Source organism: Solanum tuberosum, unplaced genomic scaffold, assembly GCF_000226075.1.
Source record: "Solanum tuberosum cultivar DM 1-3 516 R44 unplaced genomic scaffold, SolTub_3.0 scf00230, whole genome shotgun sequence".
In the NCBI taxonomy this organism is placed as follows: domain Eukaryota; kingdom Viridiplantae; phylum Streptophyta; class Magnoliopsida; order Solanales; family Solanaceae; genus Solanum; species Solanum tuberosum.
The window spans coordinates 578,274-600,825 of NW_006239156.1; the positions used below are offsets into that span (position 1 = coordinate 578,274).

The 22,552-nt window shown below is 32.5% G+C and overlaps 1 protein-coding gene across 2 annotated transcripts; it reads left to right on the forward strand.

Moving 5' to 3' along the window:
• Window positions 1–5,141: 5,141 nt before the first annotated feature.
• On the forward strand, window positions 5,142–8,823 carry LOC102594475 (probable inactive receptor kinase At5g58300). 2 transcript variants are annotated; one of them, XM_006356807.2, is made up of 3 exons: window positions 5,142–5,781; window positions 6,262–7,680; window positions 8,089–8,823. In XM_006356807.2, exons 2-3 carry the CDS (start codon window positions 6,345–6,347, stop codon window positions 8,712–8,714), a joined length of 1,962 nt encoding a protein of 653 aa, XP_006356869.1. In that variant the 5' UTR covers window positions 5,142–5,781; window positions 6,262–6,344; the 3' UTR covers window positions 8,715–8,823. The 2 variants fall into 2 exon arrangements, with proteins under 2 accessions (XP_006356869.1, XP_006356870.1); XM_006356808.2 differs by having other exon boundaries at window positions 5,142–5,671.
• Window positions 8,824–22,552: the final 13,729 nt, after the last annotated feature.

Sequence of the window (22,552 nt, forward strand, 5' to 3'; positions counted from 1 at the left end):
AGGCAGATTCAAGTTAAGAACGGATACATATTCAAAGTAAATAAATATTAAATGTACAATTGAGCTAATAGGGATCTTTTGAGGTAACATTATAGTCTAACACAATGGGAGTAATAACCAATAAAGGGAACATATGAACATTTGAAAAGATGACATATATGACGGAATAGACAATTGAAGCAAGTCGGCAAAATATGGGCAGATTGTATAACCAACATATAAATATATGTACCATGTGTAATCTAGGTTACGTGCATGCTAATACTTGGTAGAGTAAGCACATACATTTAGTAACAAACTAATATTAGAGTACTCACTTTAATGCTCTAGGGAGAATACGTATGACTTAAGCTCCTTCTCTTCAGATTACTAATCTACAATAAAATAAGTTGTAAGACTAGTATTAGTAGCTAATCAATCAATTTGAGCTACTTGATCTCACCCTAATAGTAACCAAGCAGTAAGCATGCAATTTATCTAGCTAGTGTTTTCTTTCCTTCCCTTTCCCTTTAATCGCGTCTATATATTGTACAACCTTCGTATCAAGTCCTCCCTAAAACTCCCTGCAATATTTAAGTCCTTTAACGTCTCCATAACTTTCCCGCACATCCAATCACATCCCTTATCATAACATACATAAAACAATCCTTAAACATAATAATGTAATAAAAGTAATATGAATCATGGTTTCTGATCACCAACACTTGAAGAGCTAACATTACTTTTAAAGTGCTCAAACAAGCTCATAACTGAATTTAAAGAGGACTCCCCTCCATGGCTGTCCCAACATGCACTAATCACCAGAACATCCACTCCAATATTACACCATGTAAAAGTAACAATTTCCAACTCACTAACACATACCAAGTGTCCTAATTTACTCAAGCACAAGAGGGAGAAAATTGAAGTAGTTTACCTTGCTGGACAGAACTACCATTTCCTAAGACTTGGATTCTTCAAGGTAAAGGTTGTCCTCCTTAACTTGTCTTAAATTATACCCTCCAATAGCTTGAACTCCCTAATGTTCAAGAACTCTAATGGTATTTAATGGTTGTTGTTGAAGCTAAGAGAGAAAAGAGAGAAAGCTCTAGAAATCAAATTTTTTGTCAAAGTAAAAATGGCTGGAAAAAGCTGTATCTATCCCTTTTAAAGGGACCTTCTTTGGCCGACTTTCTCACTCATTTTGGGCCATAATTTCTTTTTTTTCAAGTAGGTGACTCACCTACTTGGACTTTTCACTTGGGCCTTTTTGGACTTAAGAACATTGGGCCTTGGCTGTCCATTTCCCCTTATTCTTCTAATCAACTTGGGCCAGATTAATTCAAGTAGGTGGTAGTGTTCTTGGCCCAATAACATGGTCAAAAGAGTCCTAGTAGGTGATGCACCTACTTGGTCATTTGGACTGGTCAATAAGTCAAAGCAGGTGATGCACCTACTTGTCGCCTGCTAGCTTAGTGTAGTCAATCAAGAACCTTAATATCTTATTCCATTTCTAGACCTTAATTCCTTTAATTTAACTTAAAACTTATATACACTATGTCAATTTAAACTTTAGACTCAAATACCACCTTATGATCTCAAGTTTAAATACTTCCATCGACGTCAACTTCGGGTTGCATCAAAATCTATGGGCAGTTCACTTTAAACCTATTCTATTGTCACTAGTCGCATAGGAAATCGAGTTCATAATTATACCACACGGCAATTTATAAGCGTCATATAAATAGAACTAGTACACGTAGAATACAGGGTGTTACAATGAAGACCAATGATAAATAAAGAATTTGGTTATATATTTCTAAAACCAATGTTAAATAGTATTCACAGTTTCACCCTCACGGAGTCTCAAATAGTAAATATGCAAATGCATAGTATGACTAGTTATTTTGGTTATTCTCAATCTTCTTGTGTTTATACATGAAAAATACTATTAAGCAGCATTCATTTATTAAAGAATTATAAAGATCAACAATATTAACGAAAAAATTTAACATATACTTTTGTATAAAGTCGGTAAGGTGAGCCTCGAAAGTTTGGTGTTAGGCATGTTTAGGGTGTAAAATCACACGCTTAATATCAAACCCAAAATGAACGTGATGACACTTATCTAATTCAACCAAGACAAGTCAGCCACAATCCAACGAAAATGAATGAACTGCAGAAATATAAAGCAAGAACAAGATAAAGAAGAAAAACTTATTCTTTCTATTAAAACCACGAAAATGTGATTGTCAAGTGTACAAGCCACTAAATACATCAAGTGCGAAATTGAAATAATTACAACTCTCGGCCTTTGTTTCTCAAATAGAACAAAATATAAAGAAAGGAAAAAAAAAGGGGTCTGCCAAAGTGATTGCGATGCACCTTAAATTAGTGCTACGCGATCGCCATGTGGGAGTCTCACGATCGTGATGACCAAAATGGTCATGCACCAAAACCAGAAACCAGCAAAACAACCAAACTCAAAATCATGGAAAGGGTCCTCGGGTTTCGTTCGGAACCCCGTACACACAAACCATATATGTAAATCAATTATACTCGATGTTCCGAACTCAATGGACTCGTAAAAACACGAATTTGAGGTGTCCTTGACCTGACATCCATGAAAATAAAAAAAAACTAACTCAACGCCTAAAAAGACTGAAATAAACTCGGGATCTCTCAAAAATCACGAAGACCTCCCCTACGCCTAAAATCATCCCAGAATCCAATAAAATTCTCAGAATTCCAATTCGAACATCCGAACCCTGAATGTTGACCAAAGTCAACCCAAAAACTAAATTTCCATAATTTCACAACTAAGCCTCATACATATGCGTCAAAGCAATTTGCTAATGCCCTACCCCAAGGCGAGTCTCAATATTGTCTTTTAAGAAAACACTGCATCTATATATGTTGAGGCCAATGAAGTTGAGATTGTTGGTGGTGACAAGTAGATTAGCCTGTCAAAGGGCCCTCACTTTGGACCAACGCATTAAGCAAGAAAGTTGGAGTAGGTATATAGACTTAAATTTCAGTACATGTATGGTCTAATTTAAAGCCTCTCCAACAACAGTCCACACAATGAGTTTGTCATTTCCCCCAATACGCGTATGAAGTATCTCATCTAATGTATTAGTTATACTAGCATGCATATAAGGTTAGGCTAGAAAATAGATTAGTTAGAACGAATAAGAAGATTAATCTACTCCAGAGTTGACTAAGGGACCACCTTAATTATGAATTAAGAGAGGTCGGCAAAATTATTCAATAGTACTCCCGTCCCTAATTACTTGTCAATTTTTTACTTTGCATACTCTTACACCCGTAGGCTAACTCATATATCACATATATCTATTAAGAAAATAATAATTGATATAGTGAGTTTACTATTTTACCATTTATTAATGATAGAATTCCAAAATCAATTTAATCATTAAAGAGGTTCTACCTTTTTAAAGAAATATTAACTTTCTAAATAAATTGATGATATAACAAATAAAAAAAAGTATTCAATAGTTCTGATGTTCCTAATTACTTGTCCATTTTTTACTTAACACACATATTAAGAAAAAAAAATAATTGGTATAGTGAGTTTATCATTTTACACTTATGAATTGATAAAATTTCAAAATTAATTTACTCATTAAAGAGATTCTACCTTTTTAAAACAATATTAACTCTCTAAATAAATTGAGGATATAATAGATTAAAAAAATTATGTTTTTTTTATTTGTCAAAGATAACAAGTAAAAAGGGACGGAACGAGTATTAGTTAGTTAGCACATTACTATTGACGTCAACATAACCCTTGAAATTCTTTAGAAACTAACCATAATTTATTTGTTCTTCAAAGTAGGGTTTTGTTGTTATTATTATTATCTGCCGGATCTGCTTTGTTTGTTTCGGTTTTAGCTGAGGAATTTTGGGTGTGAAATAAAGGACAAAAACAGACTACATCATTAACATTATTGTTTTTTCCCCCAAAATCCTAACTACTCATTGCATGGTCAACGTCTTAATCTTGTCTTTGCTGTCAGTGGGCCTTGCCCTGCTTCAGCCCACTTAACTTCTGAAATTTCAAATAATATACTACTCCCTCCGTCCCATTTTATATAATGTACTTTGATTTGGCACAAACTTTAAGAAAAATGGAAAGACTTTTAAAACTTGTAGTCCAAAATGAATGATAGAAATTTGTATGGTTGTAAATCATTTCATTAAGGATAAAAAAGACATTTTATAGGTAAATTGTTACTTAAAATAGAAATGTGTCATTCTTTTTGGGACAGACTAAAAAGGAAAGTAAGTCATATAAATTGGGACAGAGGGAGAATCTTTTTCTTATTTTGCTTTAAAGAAAATATCTTTTTTTTTAACCTTTTGCAAAATTAAAGATTATATTTTGGTAAATTTCACGTATTTTTAACTTATAACAATAAAATATCAATTTCTATTTTACTTTTCTAAAATTTTCTGTCGAGTACAGTATAGCAAGTAAATGATTCAACTACTACAAAAGTCATTGCCTTGAAATTGGCCTGCTTCACTTGTAACGTGTTATTCCCTTTCCAAAATAATTGAATTGTCGAGACATTTTTCATATTTCAAATTATGTTTAATCTTCAAGACTATTTTTAGAATACTCTTTCATTTTTACCCTTCATTTGGATTTTTTATGTAATGAGTTCAAAAAAACTTAATTGCTTTGAATTATTCTAAAGATTAATTTGACAATATTTAATAAGGGCAAAAATGAAATGTAATGTCTAATTTATGTCTTAGAACTCGTTTGGATAAGCTAAATAAACTAGCTTTTAAGTCTAAAAAAAATAAATTAAACTTAAAATGACTTTTAAATCAAAAAATAAAAAAGTAGGGGAGTCCGATTTTTGATTTTAAACTTATTTTAACTCAATTTTCACTTTGTCAAATACTCTCAAAAGTTAAACATTACTTAAGAGTAGATTTGACCAACTTTCAAGCTCACTCAGAGGAGTTATTAATCTTCTTTTAAAGAGTGTGAAATGACAGAAGAATTCAATTATTTTGAAAGTATTTAATTTAATGAATGAAACGTTAGGCCACCCTCTCCATCTTATTAATTGAATATTAGAGTATGTGTTTAAACTAATACGTTTATTAATGGACAAACTTTTTGGTGAGTGTATTTGAGACGAAATTAATAAAGTCCTTTTTATTTTTTTGTGTGGATTAAGAATTAATAGTGGGAATTTCCACTTCGGAGGGTTGCCAATTGTGTGTGCCTTATGAATGACAGCCAATGAGTAGTTGCAGAAGGTGAATGTTATAGTTAAGCTAGCATAAATGGTTGAAAATGATAAGCAAGAAGTAGTTGGAGAGGTAACCTCGAGATCTGTGCTAGGATAGCTTAGATTCCGTTTGCTTCACGAAGAAGCTCAAACATTATTCTTTATTTCTTTTGAAAAGAAAAGTTTTTTCCTTCCTACTGCTTTGTTTTTTCCTACCGGTACCACCAGCTGCTGCTGCAGAGGGAAGTAAAAAGAATAATCTGATTTTGCAAAGTAAAAAAAATGCCGTACGTTGGAGTAGCAAGTTTAGAGGGGAATTGTAAGGCACAAGACTTCGACCTTTTTTCTCAATTCTCAACCGTTATATATTAAGCTCTCACCCATTTTCTTCATTGCAGTAGAGTTCACCATTTTTCAAGGTATACTCTTTCCCCTATTATTTCAACTCTCTACTACCTTTGCTTACATTAGTGTTGATACTCCATTTTTCAAGGCACACCCCTCTGGCTCTGGCCATAGATTGTGTGTGGTAAGTGTTGGTTCATCAAATTTACTCATTATTTCAACTTCATTCAAACATGTTTTCACTCATGTCCTAACACAACTAAACTTTCAAATTTTGGATATGACAACCAATTTCTCAACTTAAGACATTTAAACTACTTTCTTTGTCTAATGCTATGATGGAATGTTGAAATTAGGAAATAGAGGGTGGTAATGCAGAAAAATCAAATCTTTTTCATACATGTCCTGTCTGCTCGGTATGGGATGCATCTAATAAGTTCATAGGGCTTCAGAATTTAGGATGTTTATCTCTAAACAAGGTTTTTACTCTTATTATGAATCCAACTGCTAAGCTTCTTTTCGCCTTGGTTGACTACATATGAGAACGCCACAAAGTGTCCTTTGCTCTACGGGGAATTAATTGTCTCTTCATTTCATACTGTGATGGGGATATTTTCCATATATCTAACTTCTCTGCCACATTTTTGTTTACCATTGTTACTAGGTGATGCAAATGGATGACATACAAAGTTGATATCTTATGGCAACTTGAGTTGACTTGGCAAGTCCAGGAGTAAATAGATTTAAATGATGAAGCTACACCCAATAATAGATCTACTTCCTCTTTCTCTCTTCCTATTTTTGCTCCTCTTCTCAAATGTTATTGCTGACCTTAGCTCAGATAGACAAGCACTACTTGACTTTGCTTCTGCAGTACCTCATCTTCGAAACTTCAAGTGGAACACTAACTCTTCCATTTGCACATGGCATGGCGTAAGTTGCAGCTCAGATGGCACTCGTGTAGTTGCACTTCGGCTTCCTGGTATTGGACTTTATGGTCCTATTCCAGACAATACCATAGGAAGACTGGATGCACTAACAACCCTCAGCCTTCATTCCAATGCCCTCACTGGAAATCTTCCTTCAGACATCACCTCTCTTCCGTCCCTCCGTTTCATATTTATACAACAAAACAAATTTTCTGGTGAAATACCTTCTTCTCTATCTCTACAGCTTAACTTCATTGATCTCTCTTTCAACTCCTTCTCAGGGGAAATTCCAACAACAATTCAAAATCTGACACATCTTACTGGTTTAAACCTACAAAACAACTCCCTCACAGGATCCATTCCTAATGTAAACCTACCAAGGCTTACGCAATTGAATATGAGTAATAATCAACTCAATGGTTCAATTCCACCATCCCTTGCAAAGTTTTCTGCTTCTTCATTTCAAGGAAATTCTCTATTATGTGGACAACCCTTGACTCAATGCCCTTCTTTTGCGCCTTCACCGTCTCCATTCCCTTCAATTCCACCTTCTCCTTTGAGTCTAACACCACCATCTCGTTCTCCGAGCGTCCTGCCAGCCTCACCAACAATTCCTGAAAACCATAAAGGCAAGAAAAGCTTGAGTACACGGGTTATCATTGGCATTGTTGCAGGAGGTGTTGGAGGGATCCTATGTCTAGCTGTGTTGATTTTCTTGTGTTGTATGAAGCGATATTATACTAAGAGAGGTGTACAGCAAAGAAAAGACTTTAATGGAGGAGGAAGTCCGAAGCAAACAGAGGACTTCAGTAGTGGAGTACAAGCAGCTGAAAAGAACAAATTGGTTTTCTTTGAGGGTTGTTCTTTCAATTTTGACCTTGAAGATTTGTTGAGAGCCTCAGCTGAGGTTTTGGGTAAAGGGAGCTATGGAACAACCTACAAGGCCATCTTGGAGGAGGGAACGACTGTTGTTGTGAAACGGCTGAAGGAAGTTGTTGTTGGGAAACGAGAGTTTGACCAACAGATGGAGACAATTGGCACTGTGGATCAGCATCGAAATGTTGTTGCTCTTCGTGCTTATTACTTTTCCAAAGATGAAAAACTTCTTGTCTATGATCATGTACCGGCAGGCAGTTTATCCACTCGAATGCATGGTAACATTTCTTCCTTCTTTTGTCCTCCCATTCTTTTAGCTGTCATACCCATCCAGGTGCTTGGGAATATCCTTAGTTACTAAGACTGGCAAGAAAATCAGCTGTAAAAGTTGCACGAGATCATAGATTCCGAATGTGAAATGAAGTACCTATATTCTTTAGAAAAGCCCCTAGACAAGCATTATAAATAAACACTCCTGAAATAGGCATGCAAGTTTGTCTTGAAGACTTTATAACATGTGATATTGGTTTCATGCACTCATAGTTCTCCATATTATTTTGAAGCAAGATGCAACTTGCAAGTTGTTGAATGTCAGATTAGTTGTTCGGTGCTATACATAATTTTCAATCTAACTGTTTATACAAGAAAGTTCTTTTCTTTCATTGCTCCTTGTTTATTGATTATAGGCAACAAGGACTTGGGAAGAACACTGGATTGGGAATCTAGATTGAGGATTGCCCATGGAGCTGCAAGTGGTATTGCCCATATCCATGCTGTTTCTGGTGGCAAATTAATTCATGGAAATATCAAGTCATCCAATGTGCTTCTCACCCACGATAATAATGGATGCATCTCAGATGTTGGTCTTACACCTTTAATGGGTTTTCCTACTATCCCATCAAAGAGTGCAGGATATAGAGCACCCGAGGTGATAGAGACCAAGAAATGTACTCAGAAATCCGATGTTTACAGCTTTGGTGTTCTGCTTCTTGAGCTCCTTACTGGGAAAGCACCAGTGCAGCCACCTGGCCATGATGAGGTGGTAGACTTACCAAGATGGGTGCAGTCTGTTGTGAGGGAGGAATGGACTGCTGAGGTATTTGATGTTGAGCTCATCAAGTTTCAAAATATCGAAGACGAAATGGTGCAGATGCTGCAGATTGCAATGACTTGTGTGGCAAACGTGCCTGAAACAAGGCCTGACATGAGTCAAGTTGTCCAGATGATCGAAGATATCCAACAAATTGATTCTGGAAATAGGCCATCATCTGAAGATAACAAGTCTAGGAGCCCAACTAGTCCAACGCCATGATAACTCATGCATTTCTTACTACTCAATTCTATTACCAAATGTGTATTTGAACGTCTTTTCTTGTTTTCAAGTATAATTCAGACCTTTTAGATACTATCATTCTTCATCACTGCCTATATCTAAAAATTCAATCCTATTATGTCTAGCTCCACTTTTATTTTCAAATCTAAAAGACAAACTTATTTTACCATATCACTTGTTGATTTGATCTTGATCTTGATAAACTCCATTAATGGAGCTTTGAGTTATGCTGAAGAAGAAGTAATTGAACAAAAAATATCTTCTATTGAGTATGAAGTTAGTTACAATCTGAGGAGTATATATAGCATACACTTAACATGTGTGTGTAGCTGCTATTAGGAAGGTTCTAGTACTAACTACCTCTAACTAACTTTTAACCAACTGTAACTAACACACTAGGCTAACCATGACAGCTTGTTTAACTATACACTCTAGTTAACACTCCCCCTCAAGCTCATGGTCTAAACATGTTAGCAACTCCAGTCTTGTTCAGCAGCACTTGATGTTGTACTTTACCTAGGCTTTTTGTGAGCAAGTCAACCAATTGATCCTTGGTATGAACTCTGTCTTCAGCATTCCTTGACATATTTTTTCCCTTACAAAATGACAATCTATGTCGATATGTTTAGTTCTTTCATGAAATATAGGATGTGCTGCAATTTGGATTGCAGCCTTACTATCACACATCATCTTCACAGGTAATTCAATACTAACACCAAGTTCTTTGAATAGCCCCGCTAGCCAAGTGATCTCTGCTGCACAATTTGCCATACTTCTAAATTTTGCCTCAACTGAACTTCTAGAAATTGTTTCTTGTTTCTTCGACTTCCAAGAAATCAGTGCTCCTCCAAGTTTAACTAGGTAACCACTGACAGACCTCCTAGTTTCAAGGCATGCTCCCCAATCTGAGTCACAATAAGCAAACAATTCAGTTGTATCTTCAGCTGGCATTAACAGTCCAAGACCTAGGCTTCTTTTAAGTATCTAACCACCCTTAGTGTTGCCTCCATATGAGATTCTTTAGGACAGTGCATGAACAGACTTAACACCTGAACTGGAAATGCTAGATCATGTCTAGTCATAGTGAGGTAAAGTAATCTCCCCATCGGTCTGTGATAACTGCTTGGATCCTGCATCATAGGCTCATTTGTTTGTAATATGGACTCATCATACTTGACAGAGGTTAGCTTCTGATTTTGCTCAAGAGGTGTTCCTGCAGGCTTTGCTCCCCCTAAGACCACATTCAGCTATTAGTTCTAGTGCATATTTCCTTTGAGACATATGAATTCCTTTACTGGATCTAGCAAACTCAATTCCTAGAAAGAACTTGAGTTCAATCTTTCATCTGAAACTTCTTCTGAAGATCCCTTTTTGTGTCATTTATAAGACTTTGATTGCTACCAGTTATCAGTAAATCATCTACATACACCAATACAATAAGTATATCACTTGCAACCTGCCTGGTAAAGAGTGAATAATCATAGTGGCTTTGACAAAAAACCAACTGAACTAACGACTCAATCAACTTTAGGTTCCATTGTCTAGGATCTTGTTTGAGGCCATATAGTGGCTTGTGTAGTTTGCAGACTTTAGTATCATTCTCCCCCTGTCTAGCAAACCCATCTGGAATGGACATGTACACCTCTTCAAGAAGATCCCCATTAATAAAGGCATTGTGGACATCCATTTGGTCAATGAACCAGCCTTTGGAAGCAGACAGAGCCACTATGGACCTGACAGTAACCATCTTTGCAACTGAACTGAAGGTCTTACTGTAATCTAAGCCCTCTTGTTGACTAAAGCCTTTAGCAACCGACCTGGATTTCAACCTCTCAACCTCTCATGTGGACTTATATTTAACCTTATAGACCCATTTACAACCAATGAGCTTCTTACCAGGAGGTAAGTCCACCATGCTCCAAGTGTTATTAGCTTCGAGGGCAGAAATCTCAAGTGCCATAGCTTAAACCCATTGAAGATCAAGTGTTGCATCCTTATATGAGGATGGTTCAATGATAGCTGAATAAGCAGACAGACTGGAAGCATACAAAGGAGACACATGATCATAGGTCAGGTGATTAGACAAGGGGAAAGAACATAAGTTAATTGTTTTGGTAGTGACAAAGTCATGAAGCCATAGGGGAGGCTTACTGGTTCTAGAGGATTTTCTTGGAGGAGCAATAGGGTCACTAGGAGGAGACTCAATCGAGCTAGCAGGAGAACAAGGAGAACTATGGAGTGAAATAGAGGGTGAGGAACTAGAAGAGTCAAGAGGTTGACTTGCAGGTATAGGAACATGTAGTGGTGGATTATCAGGAGGAATCATGCTCAGGACTGGAAAGATAGGATTAGATGAGGCTTGAAGATATTTGAAAGGAAACACTTCCTCTTTGAAGACAATATGTCTATTGAAAAATAGAGATTTGGAGTGCAAATCATAAAAAACATAACCCTTTTAAGTTAAAGAATACCCCATCATGACAGTAGGTATAGCTCTAGGAGAGAATTTGTCAAGAACCTTGTGACAAGTAGCAAAGCATAATCATCCAAAGGTCTTGACATGAGAGAGGGAAAGAGGTTGTGAATAGAGTATTTCAAAGGGGGTTTTAAACTTCAACAACTTAGAGGGAAGTCTGTTTAGGAGGTATACAGATGTGTTAACACATTCCCCCCAGAATTTTAAAGGAATAGAAGCCTGGAACCTAAGGAATCTTGCCATATCAAGAATTGTTTTGTGCTTCCTTTCAGCAACTCCATTCTGTTGCGGAGTGTAGACACATGTACTCTGATGGAAAATACCAAGAGTAGACATGGTGACTAAAAAGCATGACTGAAAAACTCACTCCTATTATCAGTTATTAGAGTTTTAATCCTGGTAGAAAACAGATTTTTAACTTGAGTAACAAAATTCCTCAGCACCACTATTGTATCAGACTTAGAAGACATAAGAAACACCCATGTATATCTTGAAAAATCATCAACAATGGTTACAAAGTACCTCATTCCATTGTGAGTAGGTATCCTGTAAGGACCCCAGATATTACAATGAACTAATTCAAATACAGACTTAGACAAATGAGTGCTTAAAGGAAAGGAAAGTTTAGATTGTTTAGCTAATGGACAAACAGTACAAGGATTAGAAGTTGCAACATCTGTAAGACTAATACTAGAAGACCACTTTATTACATCTAGAGGAGCATGACCTAATCTCCTATGCCACAAGGAGATAGACTCAGAAGAACCAATTGAATTAACACTACTTGTTGGTGATTGAACAGGAGCTAGACTGCTTAGACCTTCTTTAAGAACATAGAGACCTTGATCTTCTCTACCAATCCCCTTGACCTATCCATTGGAGAGATCCTGAAAGATACAAAATTCAGGAAAGAATACAACCATACAATTAAGGTCTTAGGTAAGTTGTGAGACAGATAGAAGGTTGCATATAAAATCAGGTATAAACAGCGCATTGTCAATAGTATAATGACTATTAACTTTAGTGGTACCAACATGAGACACTGAAACTACATCTCCAGTGGGTAGGTTAGCTAGTCTCCTTTCAGATTTAGGTACTACTTTGACCCTATCTAAGAGTCCAAGCTGAGAGGTCATGTGGTTAGATGCTCCAGTATCAATTATCCACTCCTTATGGACATATTGTGACACTAAATCAGAAAGGGAGCTACATGCAGCTGCAGCTTTAGTGGCATGTTCTCCTCCATTATCACTGCCTTTGGACAACATCTGCAAGATCTAAGTGTATGGATCTTGTGTGAAGAAAGCAGCAGGGGATGAGGGAATCATGTTGTTGGCTTCAATGTTATTGTGAGATGTGCTTGCTTTCATACCTGCAGACTGAGCAACATCAACATTATTAGCATAGGAACCACTGTTAGCACCCTTCTTCTTATATCTCCAAACAACCGGATATCCTTTAACCTTAAAGCATTGATCCTTAGTGTAGACCTCTGTATCCACACACTTCACATATAAGGAGAGACTTTTGTGGTTTCTGTGGCTTTTGTTGATTATTATAGCGACCTCATCCTGATTGATCATCTCCACCTGGAGGTAGACCAAAGTGAGCTCCACCATAGTTGATAGCATGAGTAGGACCACTACTACCTTTTTGACTGAACATAGTTAAGCTTTCAATCACTCTGGAATTAGCACTATCATGAAGCAATATCCTCTGACTCTCATGATCAACAATGAGGGAGAAGGCTTTGTTCAAGGTAGGAGTTGGAGTCTGCATCAAAATTTGACCTCTAGCTGTAGAATAAAACTCATTAATCCCCATAAGAAACTCTAGCAGCCTTTGATATTTAAAGTGCTCCTTAAAATTGACAGACTCAACACATGAACACCCTAGGTATGGCATAATAGAGTCAAACTCATTCCACAATCCTTTCAGAGTAGTATAGTAGTCTGTCACAAACATTGTACCCTGAGTAAGACTATGAATCTCTCTGTGTAATTGAAAAACATGTGCACCATTGATTTTATCAAACCTTTCCTTCAAATCACACCATACTTTGTGAGCATTACCCCCCGTATACTACACTACTCAGCAGACCAGGTCTAATGACATTCATAATCCAAGATAAAACTACAGCATTACATTTTTCCCAAATATCAAACAGTTCAGGTGCAAACTGAAATTTAGGAAATCTTCCATCAACAAAACCTAGCTTACTTTTACCTAGGAGTCCAATTCTCATGGATCTGCTCCAGATTGCATAATTCTCAGAGTCAGTAAGCTGTAAGGAGATTAAGGAGCTACTTGAAGTATCACTCGGTTGAAGATATAGAGGATGATTATGGTCAATAGTTGGAGCTATGTAGCTTATTCCATGAGCTACATGAGTTAAATTCGAATTGAGATTGTCAGCTTCTAAGGACCCTGATCCATCTTCAGTTGTGACTGCCATTGATGAGCAATCTATTTTTTGAATCTAGATCGTTTGATGAGGAAGATGCTTATTCACGATTCTACTGGAGACACAACTGAGAACCTAAGCACTACTCTATGTTGGACAACGAATCTACTAGCCTCAGAATTGCCAAGGCTCTGATACCATGATAAACTACATTAATGGAGCTTTGAGTTATGCAGAAGAAGAAGTAATTGAACATAAAATATCTTCTATTAAGTATGAAGTTAGTTACAATCTGAGGTGTATATATAGAATACACTTAACATGTGTGTGTAGCTGCTATTAGGAAGGTTCTAAAACTAAATACCTCTAACTAACTTTTAAACAACTGTAACTAACACTGCTGACTAGGCTAACCATGACAACTTGTTTAACTATACACTCTAGTTAACAGATCTAATGACAAAATGTACAGTTTTTTACACCCAATTGCACCCTTTTAGCCAACAAATTCATTTTCTCTAGCCCCCAAAAATAACTCTTGTACTTCACTTTTCAGACATGAGGAGTTCATAGTCCATGTTTGAATTCACTTTTTCAAATTGATATGTTTAGTTTCGAAATCTTAAATTCACTTTTTGGAAAAGACAAGTCTGAAGCTATTTACTCCCTCCGTCCACTATTGTTTGTCAGGTATACTAAAAATAGTTGTCCAAAATTAATTGTCAATTGAAACAATTATTCACTTTTTAGGGAGCTGATTATTCCATATTTAAATAGTTCAGGGGGTAATAGGAACCCCCGTATAGAATACATGTGTAGTTGAGAATTGGCTAATAGGTTGATGAGTCTTTTGGCTATTTTCTCATATAATTATAATTTAAAATCGCCGACAATTAAATTTGCAACTGCTTTTTATTTCTTAATTTATCTAATAAACTTCATTTTGAATCAACTATGGTTTACTATTGATTTTGTAAGAGTGTCTTCAATTCTTTGAGATGTTTTGTTAAACATTTCAAGTACAAACTAATTAGATTATCAAATAATTAAATTTTAAAAAATATTGTCTTTAATAATCACTATAACATTGGTTTAGTAATTAAAAGTATTACGAAATATTATACGAGTAAAAAAATGATATTCTAATTTGCTTATTCAATGAAGTGAAGTCTTGATTTTATTTTAAAATATTTTAGAATAATTTTGATACTTTATGTAACAATTGATTATATTGAAAAAATATTCAGAACTATAATCAATAAACGAAATTTAAACATTTGTGTTGTTGTGTAACATACAATAATTTTATATGTTTATTTTGTTCTTACAAAATCTTACAAGAAATGATATACTATCAATTGAAAAAAAAATTATTAAAATATAATGTATTACAATTATTTTTTTCTTTTCTAAATTTTGGCTTTAGGTCATCCATTCTATTGAGCCGTCCATGGTGACAAATGACAAGATATGTATTCATCAAATGTAATGGGAAAATTCCACAAATAAATTACATAAAAAAATACTAACATATTGTATTCAGATTTCTATTAGACAAACTCAACAAAATACATCAACATATCTATAATATTTGGTATTGGAAACGACTTCAAACTGTCGCAAACAAACAAAATACATCAAAATATATATATATATATATATATATGAAAGATGTTGTGGAATGCCTTTAAACCAAGAAATGACATTTATCTTTTTTCTCAAAATTTTTGACATTTTTCTTATTTATTTTTTTCAATTTATATGATATATTAAAAAACTTAAAATGCAGTTACAACTCTTTTTTTTTTTGTAAAACAATGTAAAATTAAATGCAATCTCTTTATTGTTGTTTTATGTGTTGTTATTGTAAATGAAAAAAAAACTTGAGAAAAAATAGATAGTAATATTTGTTTTGAGTCATTTTATTGGATAAATGATTAGCTTACAAGAATCAAGAAAGTTCTCCTCAGTTTGAGCTGGTTTTTGGGACACCAAGATTGAAGACAGTTTGTTGATAAGATGTTAGATTGGGACGAAAGCTTTGGTGTTTTTATAAGATTTGGACAATTTCTTCACTTTGGAGATGACTTTTCGAATGAGTTTAGATCGAAAGGACTTCTGAACAAAGTACATGAAATGATTTTTGATAAAAAGACCGCTACGAACTTTTTAAAATTTCTCCATGATTTTTTATATAAGGCGATGCCTAGCGTATATAATATTTTTTAGAATTCTACTTTGACTTTCCCTTTTGTGTATTGATAATTAATTATTTTTTTATAATAGCACTGCACGTGTTTTTTTTTTTTTTTTTTGGTTTCTCTTCATTTATATTTTATCATTTTTTATGAATTTACACTTGGAAACTTATTAGGTATTTTATGTGCTTTAAACATTTGAATAAATTTATGGAGAAACAATCAACTTGCAAATTATTATTTTTTATAGTTTTTAACTTAATTTTTTCTGTTTTACAAGTTATTATTACTGTGTTTTCTTAAGAAACTATTACTACAATAATATATAATGTGTCAAAGAGTTAGGGAATGTATCATAATCCTTTTGGTATTTGTCATATTCATTTCTTAAGATTGCCTTCAATAAATATTTTAAATGTTTTATGACCAAGAAAGAAAAATGAAATGGTGATAAGGCATATTAAACTATCAATTTCTTATCTTGAAAGGGTAATTTATTATTTATGTGTTCTAATGAAAGCTTTATTATATTTATTAACTTGAAATAACATTAGCAAATATATATTACTTGTCGTTTGTCATGTGATTCTATAGGTATTATTCTATATATATATATATATATATATATATATACATATATATATATATTTAAAAAGGTAATAATCGTCTACATCATTGTTTACCCTATTTTCTAATATGGAAAAATTACATGAGTTGACAAACATTACTATGTTATTAGTTAAAAAGGATATAATTTATTTTAATTACTATGAGTGGTTACAGTTTTCATTTTTTTGCCATTAATAATGGGACCCACGTTTCATTGTATACCCAACCAAGAAAACCTTTATTTGCATTTGTATACAAACTAAATTTCATCTCTCCTCTTCACATTCCCCTTTTCTCTCGTAAAATTACTCTTACACTTCCATTTTGAAATTTGAAATTCCCCATCTCCCTCATAATCAATTTTTCAATCTTACATAACCGCCTAAATCTTTCCTCAATCTTTTTGTTTTTTTCATTTGGACGATGTGATTCTGTCAAAACTGCTATCTGACTGTTGTCGCTGATGTTTCTGCATTTGTCACTATCGTTGTTTTTGTCCATAAATTCTTTCGAAAGAGAATTATGTCGTTAGGGTTTATTACTCATACGTCGCCGCCAGTAATGAGTGCACTAATCGATCTCTTATCGTCAATGATTCGATTGCTTTTCAGATCGATTCTAATGGTTAAAGACCAATCTAAACAAATTTTAGAGAAAAAATCTATTGAAGAGTTGAGATTGAAGAAAAAACATGACCCAATTGCATTGCAGCAAGTTATCAACAATGTCAAAGCAAGTGTCATTAAAATTGTTGAAGGAGGAAACAAGAGAAAAGCCAAATATAGTGATTATAATAGCATTTAATCAAGAACATCTGACGAGGTTGTGTCTGTTTCATCAAATCGGAACAAATCTGAAGAACATGAAGTAATTGTATAAAATAATTTTGTATGTAGCGATTTTTATATTGTGGTAGTTATATACAAAATTGCTTGAGGTATATGTATATTTTTGTATACTTAAGTTCGATATTCATATACATACATTTACAAATCTGAAGAACATTAGGTAATTGTATAAAATAAGTTTGTATATAGCGATTTGTATATTTTGATAGTTATATACAAAATTGTTTGAGGTATATGTATATTTTTGTATATTTAAATATGATATTCATATAATCATATACATATAGATTTTATAGTTATATACAAACACAAAATAGTTTTATTTAACAAATAGTTTATATTTGTAAAGCATATAATTGTACAAATTGTGTCATTTGATTTTTCTAACCAACAGTTAGAGAATAATTGTTAGTAATATACAATTTCTCTATTTTTGTATAAACAAAAATATATACTACACAAATCAATCATATTCTTTTTTGTTTTTCAAAACATGAAGTTTTCGCGTTGAATATACAAGAATATTGATGAACGAGAATTTTTTTCGTGTAATATTGCTTCAGTGGTATGAAGAAACCAGTTTTTATGGTGTTTGTATCATTATAAAACTCTTTTTTTTTGGAAAAATATTTGATTTAAAACTATTAGCTTGATTCATAGGATTATTTAAATTTTCTGTTACTTTATTTAGCGCTCATATATCTATTTATTAAAAAAAATATTGTATAAATTATAAACAAAATATGTAATATACAAATAAAATGCTCCATATCAAACTAAACTATATCCATAAAATGTAATTAGATAAACTATACCTATAGAGCATTATTTCATTAAATCTGTTTAGCCATATATGAAATTTACCCTTCTATTATTCCCTACCATTTCAAAAATTACCAAAAAAAATCTCTTTTCCATAATTTCTATTACTTTTCCGGATACATCACTATAAACTATAACCCCAAAATTATTTTTTTCCTTTTTTCACGCCTAAAATCACTCTATGGTATTAACAATAATCTCCATCACTCTATTTTGAATTTCAAATCTTTTCTAATTTCTGATTTATCGATTGCAAGTTATTGAAGAGGAGTAAGTTCTTCTTCTTCATCCATTTTTTCTTTCCACTTCATCAGGTATTAAATTTTTTAATTTTTTTTAGCCTTTTCATCTACATATTTAGTCGAAGAAGGATGCATCTTCAACTTCAAAATTGATTGTGGAAAAACGCTCAAAAAAAGGGGAAAAAGATCGAGTTGTTGGTGGCTCATGTAAGGGCTTTATGTCGAGATCCATGGGTGACGCCATTGTTGAAAGTGAAAAAAAACTACGAAAGTTGATACAGAGCAAAAGAGAGTGTAAAAGGATTTCTTCATCATTTTTTTTTTGCTTTCAGCAGATCAGATTGTTGACTTTTTTCTGATTTTTTTATTGTTCATCTCTTTTTGATACATCAGATTGTTGACTTTTTTTTCGATTTTTCGTTGTCCATCTTTTTCTGATACATATGGGTTCAGTTTTTTAATGTATCTAGTTGTTTTTCTTTCTTAAATTAATGTATAATGCATGCATTTCAACATTATGATACATTACAATTTTATCAAGAATTGTTGGTGGCTCCGTAAGGGCTTTGGGTCGAGATTCATGTGTGACGTCATTGTTGAAAGTGAAAAAAAGCTACAAGCGTTGATACAGAGCAAATGAGAAAGTGTGAAAGGATTTCTTCATCATTTTTTTTTGCTTTTAGCAGATCAAATTATTGATTTTTTGTTGCTTTCCGCAGATCTTTTGATGTATCTACTTGATTTTGATTCTTATATTAATGTATAATTCATTTCACATTTATGATACATTACAATTTTATCATGTACAATATATTGATTCCAAATATTAGTTTTGATACATAACTCTAATTTATTGAAACACAAATTGGTATGTATCATGATCATAGTTATGTATTGGATACATATTATTACAAATTTCGTTATTTTTTTACTACCGATACATACACCCTGCCTTATTCACTACTAAAAAAATAGTGAATACCGACCTAAAAATTACCGACCTCAAATGAAGGTCGGTAATTTCCGACCTCCGGAGGTCGGTATTCTTAAAAAGAATAAAAAATTAAAAAAACCTTGTAGTTGGTTTTTATGCAAAATAAAGCGGGAAACAAAATTCTGAACTCTGGAGGTCGGAATTTTTCCCGGGAAAAATGAATTACAATAAAAACCGACCTCTTGATGTCGATATTAAATAAAATAAATAAATAACAATATTTTATTTTTTTTCTCAATTAAATATAAAAACAAAATTGAGAAATATTTTGATTTAATTTTATTAAAAATCTTCTTCCGGAGGACGGTTTTGTGTAAAATAAAAAACAAAAAATATTATAATACCGACTTTCGAAAGTTGGTAAAATTAAATAGTATGTAATTTAATTAATTTTTATTAAAATATTTATATAGTGACTTCCATAAAAATTAATAAATTAATATTTTCAATTAACTTTAAATAAATCGTCCTCCGGATGACGGTTTTATATAATTAAAAAAAAATTAATATAAAATACCGACCTCATGAGGTCGGTATTTTTATTTCTATCCAAATACTTTTAATAAAAGCGACATCCGGAGGTCGGTTTTGTTTAAAAAATGTTCCTATTAATCATAATTTTTCTAGCATAATACTAAATTTTCATTTTTACACCTATAATTAATTGTTTAAAAAAGTTTTAACAATTTTGTATACTTTTATAAATAAAAGTTAGAATACGTGGAATAAACCAAAAAACATCAATAATACATATTTAGAGTATGAAACTACGTTGATATGACAACCGACTAGAAGTAGTCGATTTTTATGCAAAATAAAGCAGGAAAACCAAATACCGACCTCTGGAGGTCGGAATTTTTCCCAAAAAAAATGAATTACAATAAAAACCGACCTCTTGATGTCGGTACTAAATAAAATAAATAAATAACAATATTTTATTTTATTTCAATTAAATATAAAAAAGTAATCGTAGGTGTAAAATGAAATTTTAATATTATGCATGCACAATAGCAAAATTATGATTAATAGGAATATTTTAAACAAATCGACCTCCGGATGTCGCTTTTATTAAAAGTAATTAGATTTAATAAAAAAATACCGATCTCATGAGGTCGGTATTTTAATTTCATCTAATTACTATTAATTAAAGCGACATCCGGAGGTCGGTTTGTTTAAAATATTCCTATTAATACTCATAATTTTGCTATTGTGCATAATATTAAAATTTCATTTTACACCTACGATTAATTGTTCAAAAAGTGTAACAATTTTGTATACTTTTACAAATAAAATGTTAGAATTCGTGAAATAAATAAAAAAATATCTATAATCCATATTTAGAGTATGAAACTACGTTGATATGAATTAGGAGATAATTATACTTATATTTCTAGAGTAATGTACAAATTCAATCAGTCCGTCGTCAAATGATGAACTTAATATCTCATGTCATGATGTAGAGGTGAAGTGCTAACATATAATCCATTCGAGTATGAAATGCGAGATAGTATTATTATATACGTTCGATCTTGAATGGATGTCAAGTGTAGTGATTATATCGTAGGCAATGATGACATGTAAAGGATAATTCATCGAAGTATGAAATACGTTGGTTAATTATATACTCCTTTAGTAGTTTAACAAATCAAGTCTTATATATTAGTGGTTTAGATATGAAATACATTATCAATTAAAGAAATACCGATGATCAATTCAAGGAGATTTATATATTAAATTTGATATTGATAAACTTTAATTTGTTGATCGATAAAATTAAATTTATATAATTAGGAGGTATATAATTTTAAATTTATAAAATTAACTTGATCGATAAAATTAATTTATTAAATTAAACTTCTGTTGATGTGTAGTTAAATTAAATATATATATATCTATATATATATATCTATGTAATTTTAATTTATATATGTAATTTTAATAAATAAAATCAACCTCAAGAGATGATTTTATATTAAAATAAATTAATAAATACCGACCTTAAGAGGTCGGTATATTTAAATTATTATTTTATTTAAATAATATCGACTTCACGATGTTGATATTTATTAAATATTTTTAAATATAGATAATTATTTTCAAAGATACCGACATCCCGTGGTCGGTAAATCAAACACTTCTCTAAAAAAAGAATGATAATATCAAAACCCTAAGTCATCTCTCACTCCACTCTCAGTCCTCTCTCACCCCGACCCATCCCCGACCCACCCGCATCGTCGCCCATCCCCACCCATCTGTAATGACCCTCCTGGTCATTTCTGTGTCTTAACTTCTGTGTATCGTTTAGAGCGTTCGCGGGAAAACCAAATTCCGACCTCTTGATGTCGGTATTAAATAAATAAATAAAAAAAAATATTTTATTTTTTCTCAATTAAATATTAAAAACAAAATTGAGAAATATTTTGAATTAATTTTATTTAAATCATCTTCCGGAGGACAGTTTTGTGTAAAATAAAAAACAAAAAAAATTATAATATCGACTTCCGGAAGTCGGTAAAATTAAATAGTATGTAATTATATTAATTTTCATTAAAATATTTATATAGTGACTTCCAGAAAAACTAATAAATTAATATTTTCAATTAACTTTAAATAAATCGTCCTCCGGATGACGATTTTATATAATTTAAAATATAAATTAATATAAAATATCGACCTCCCGATGTCAATATTATTTAATTAACATGATTACTTTTTATTTATCTTAAAATTTAATGTGATACCGTCCTCATGAGGTCGATATTTTTTATTAAATCTAATTACTTTTCATAAAAGCGACATCCGAAGGTCGGTTTTATGAAATACGTTGATTAATTATATACTCCTCGAGTAGTTTGACAAATCAAGTCTTATATATTAGTGGTAATGTACAAATTCTATCAATCCACATCAAATCATGAACTTAATATCTCATGTAATGATGTAGAGGTGAAGAGCTAACATATAATCCATTCGAGTATGAAATGTGAGATAATACTCGTAGAAATGTCATGATAACAATTAATTATAAATTTTATATTTATATAATTAATTGTTTAATTATTTGTACGTATAACCTTCAATGTCTTATCTCGTTTTATGAAATAGACAATAGAACATCGTAAATTACTGTACAAAGCAAGTTCTATCAAGATTATTACGTTTGATCTTGAAGGGATGTCAAGTGTATTGATCATATCGTAGGCAATGACATGTAAATTAAATTT

Excerpts from the sequence above, each read along its gene's own strand:
- LOC102594475 (XM_006356807.2), top strand. The coding sequence starts at position 6,345 with ATGATGAAGCTACACCCAATAATAGATCTACTTCCTCTTTCTCTCTTC. Across the intron at positions 7,681-8,088 it reads TTTATCCACTCGAATGCATG|GCAACAAGGACTTGGGAAGA; the intron begins GTAACATTTCTT and ends TATTGATTATAG.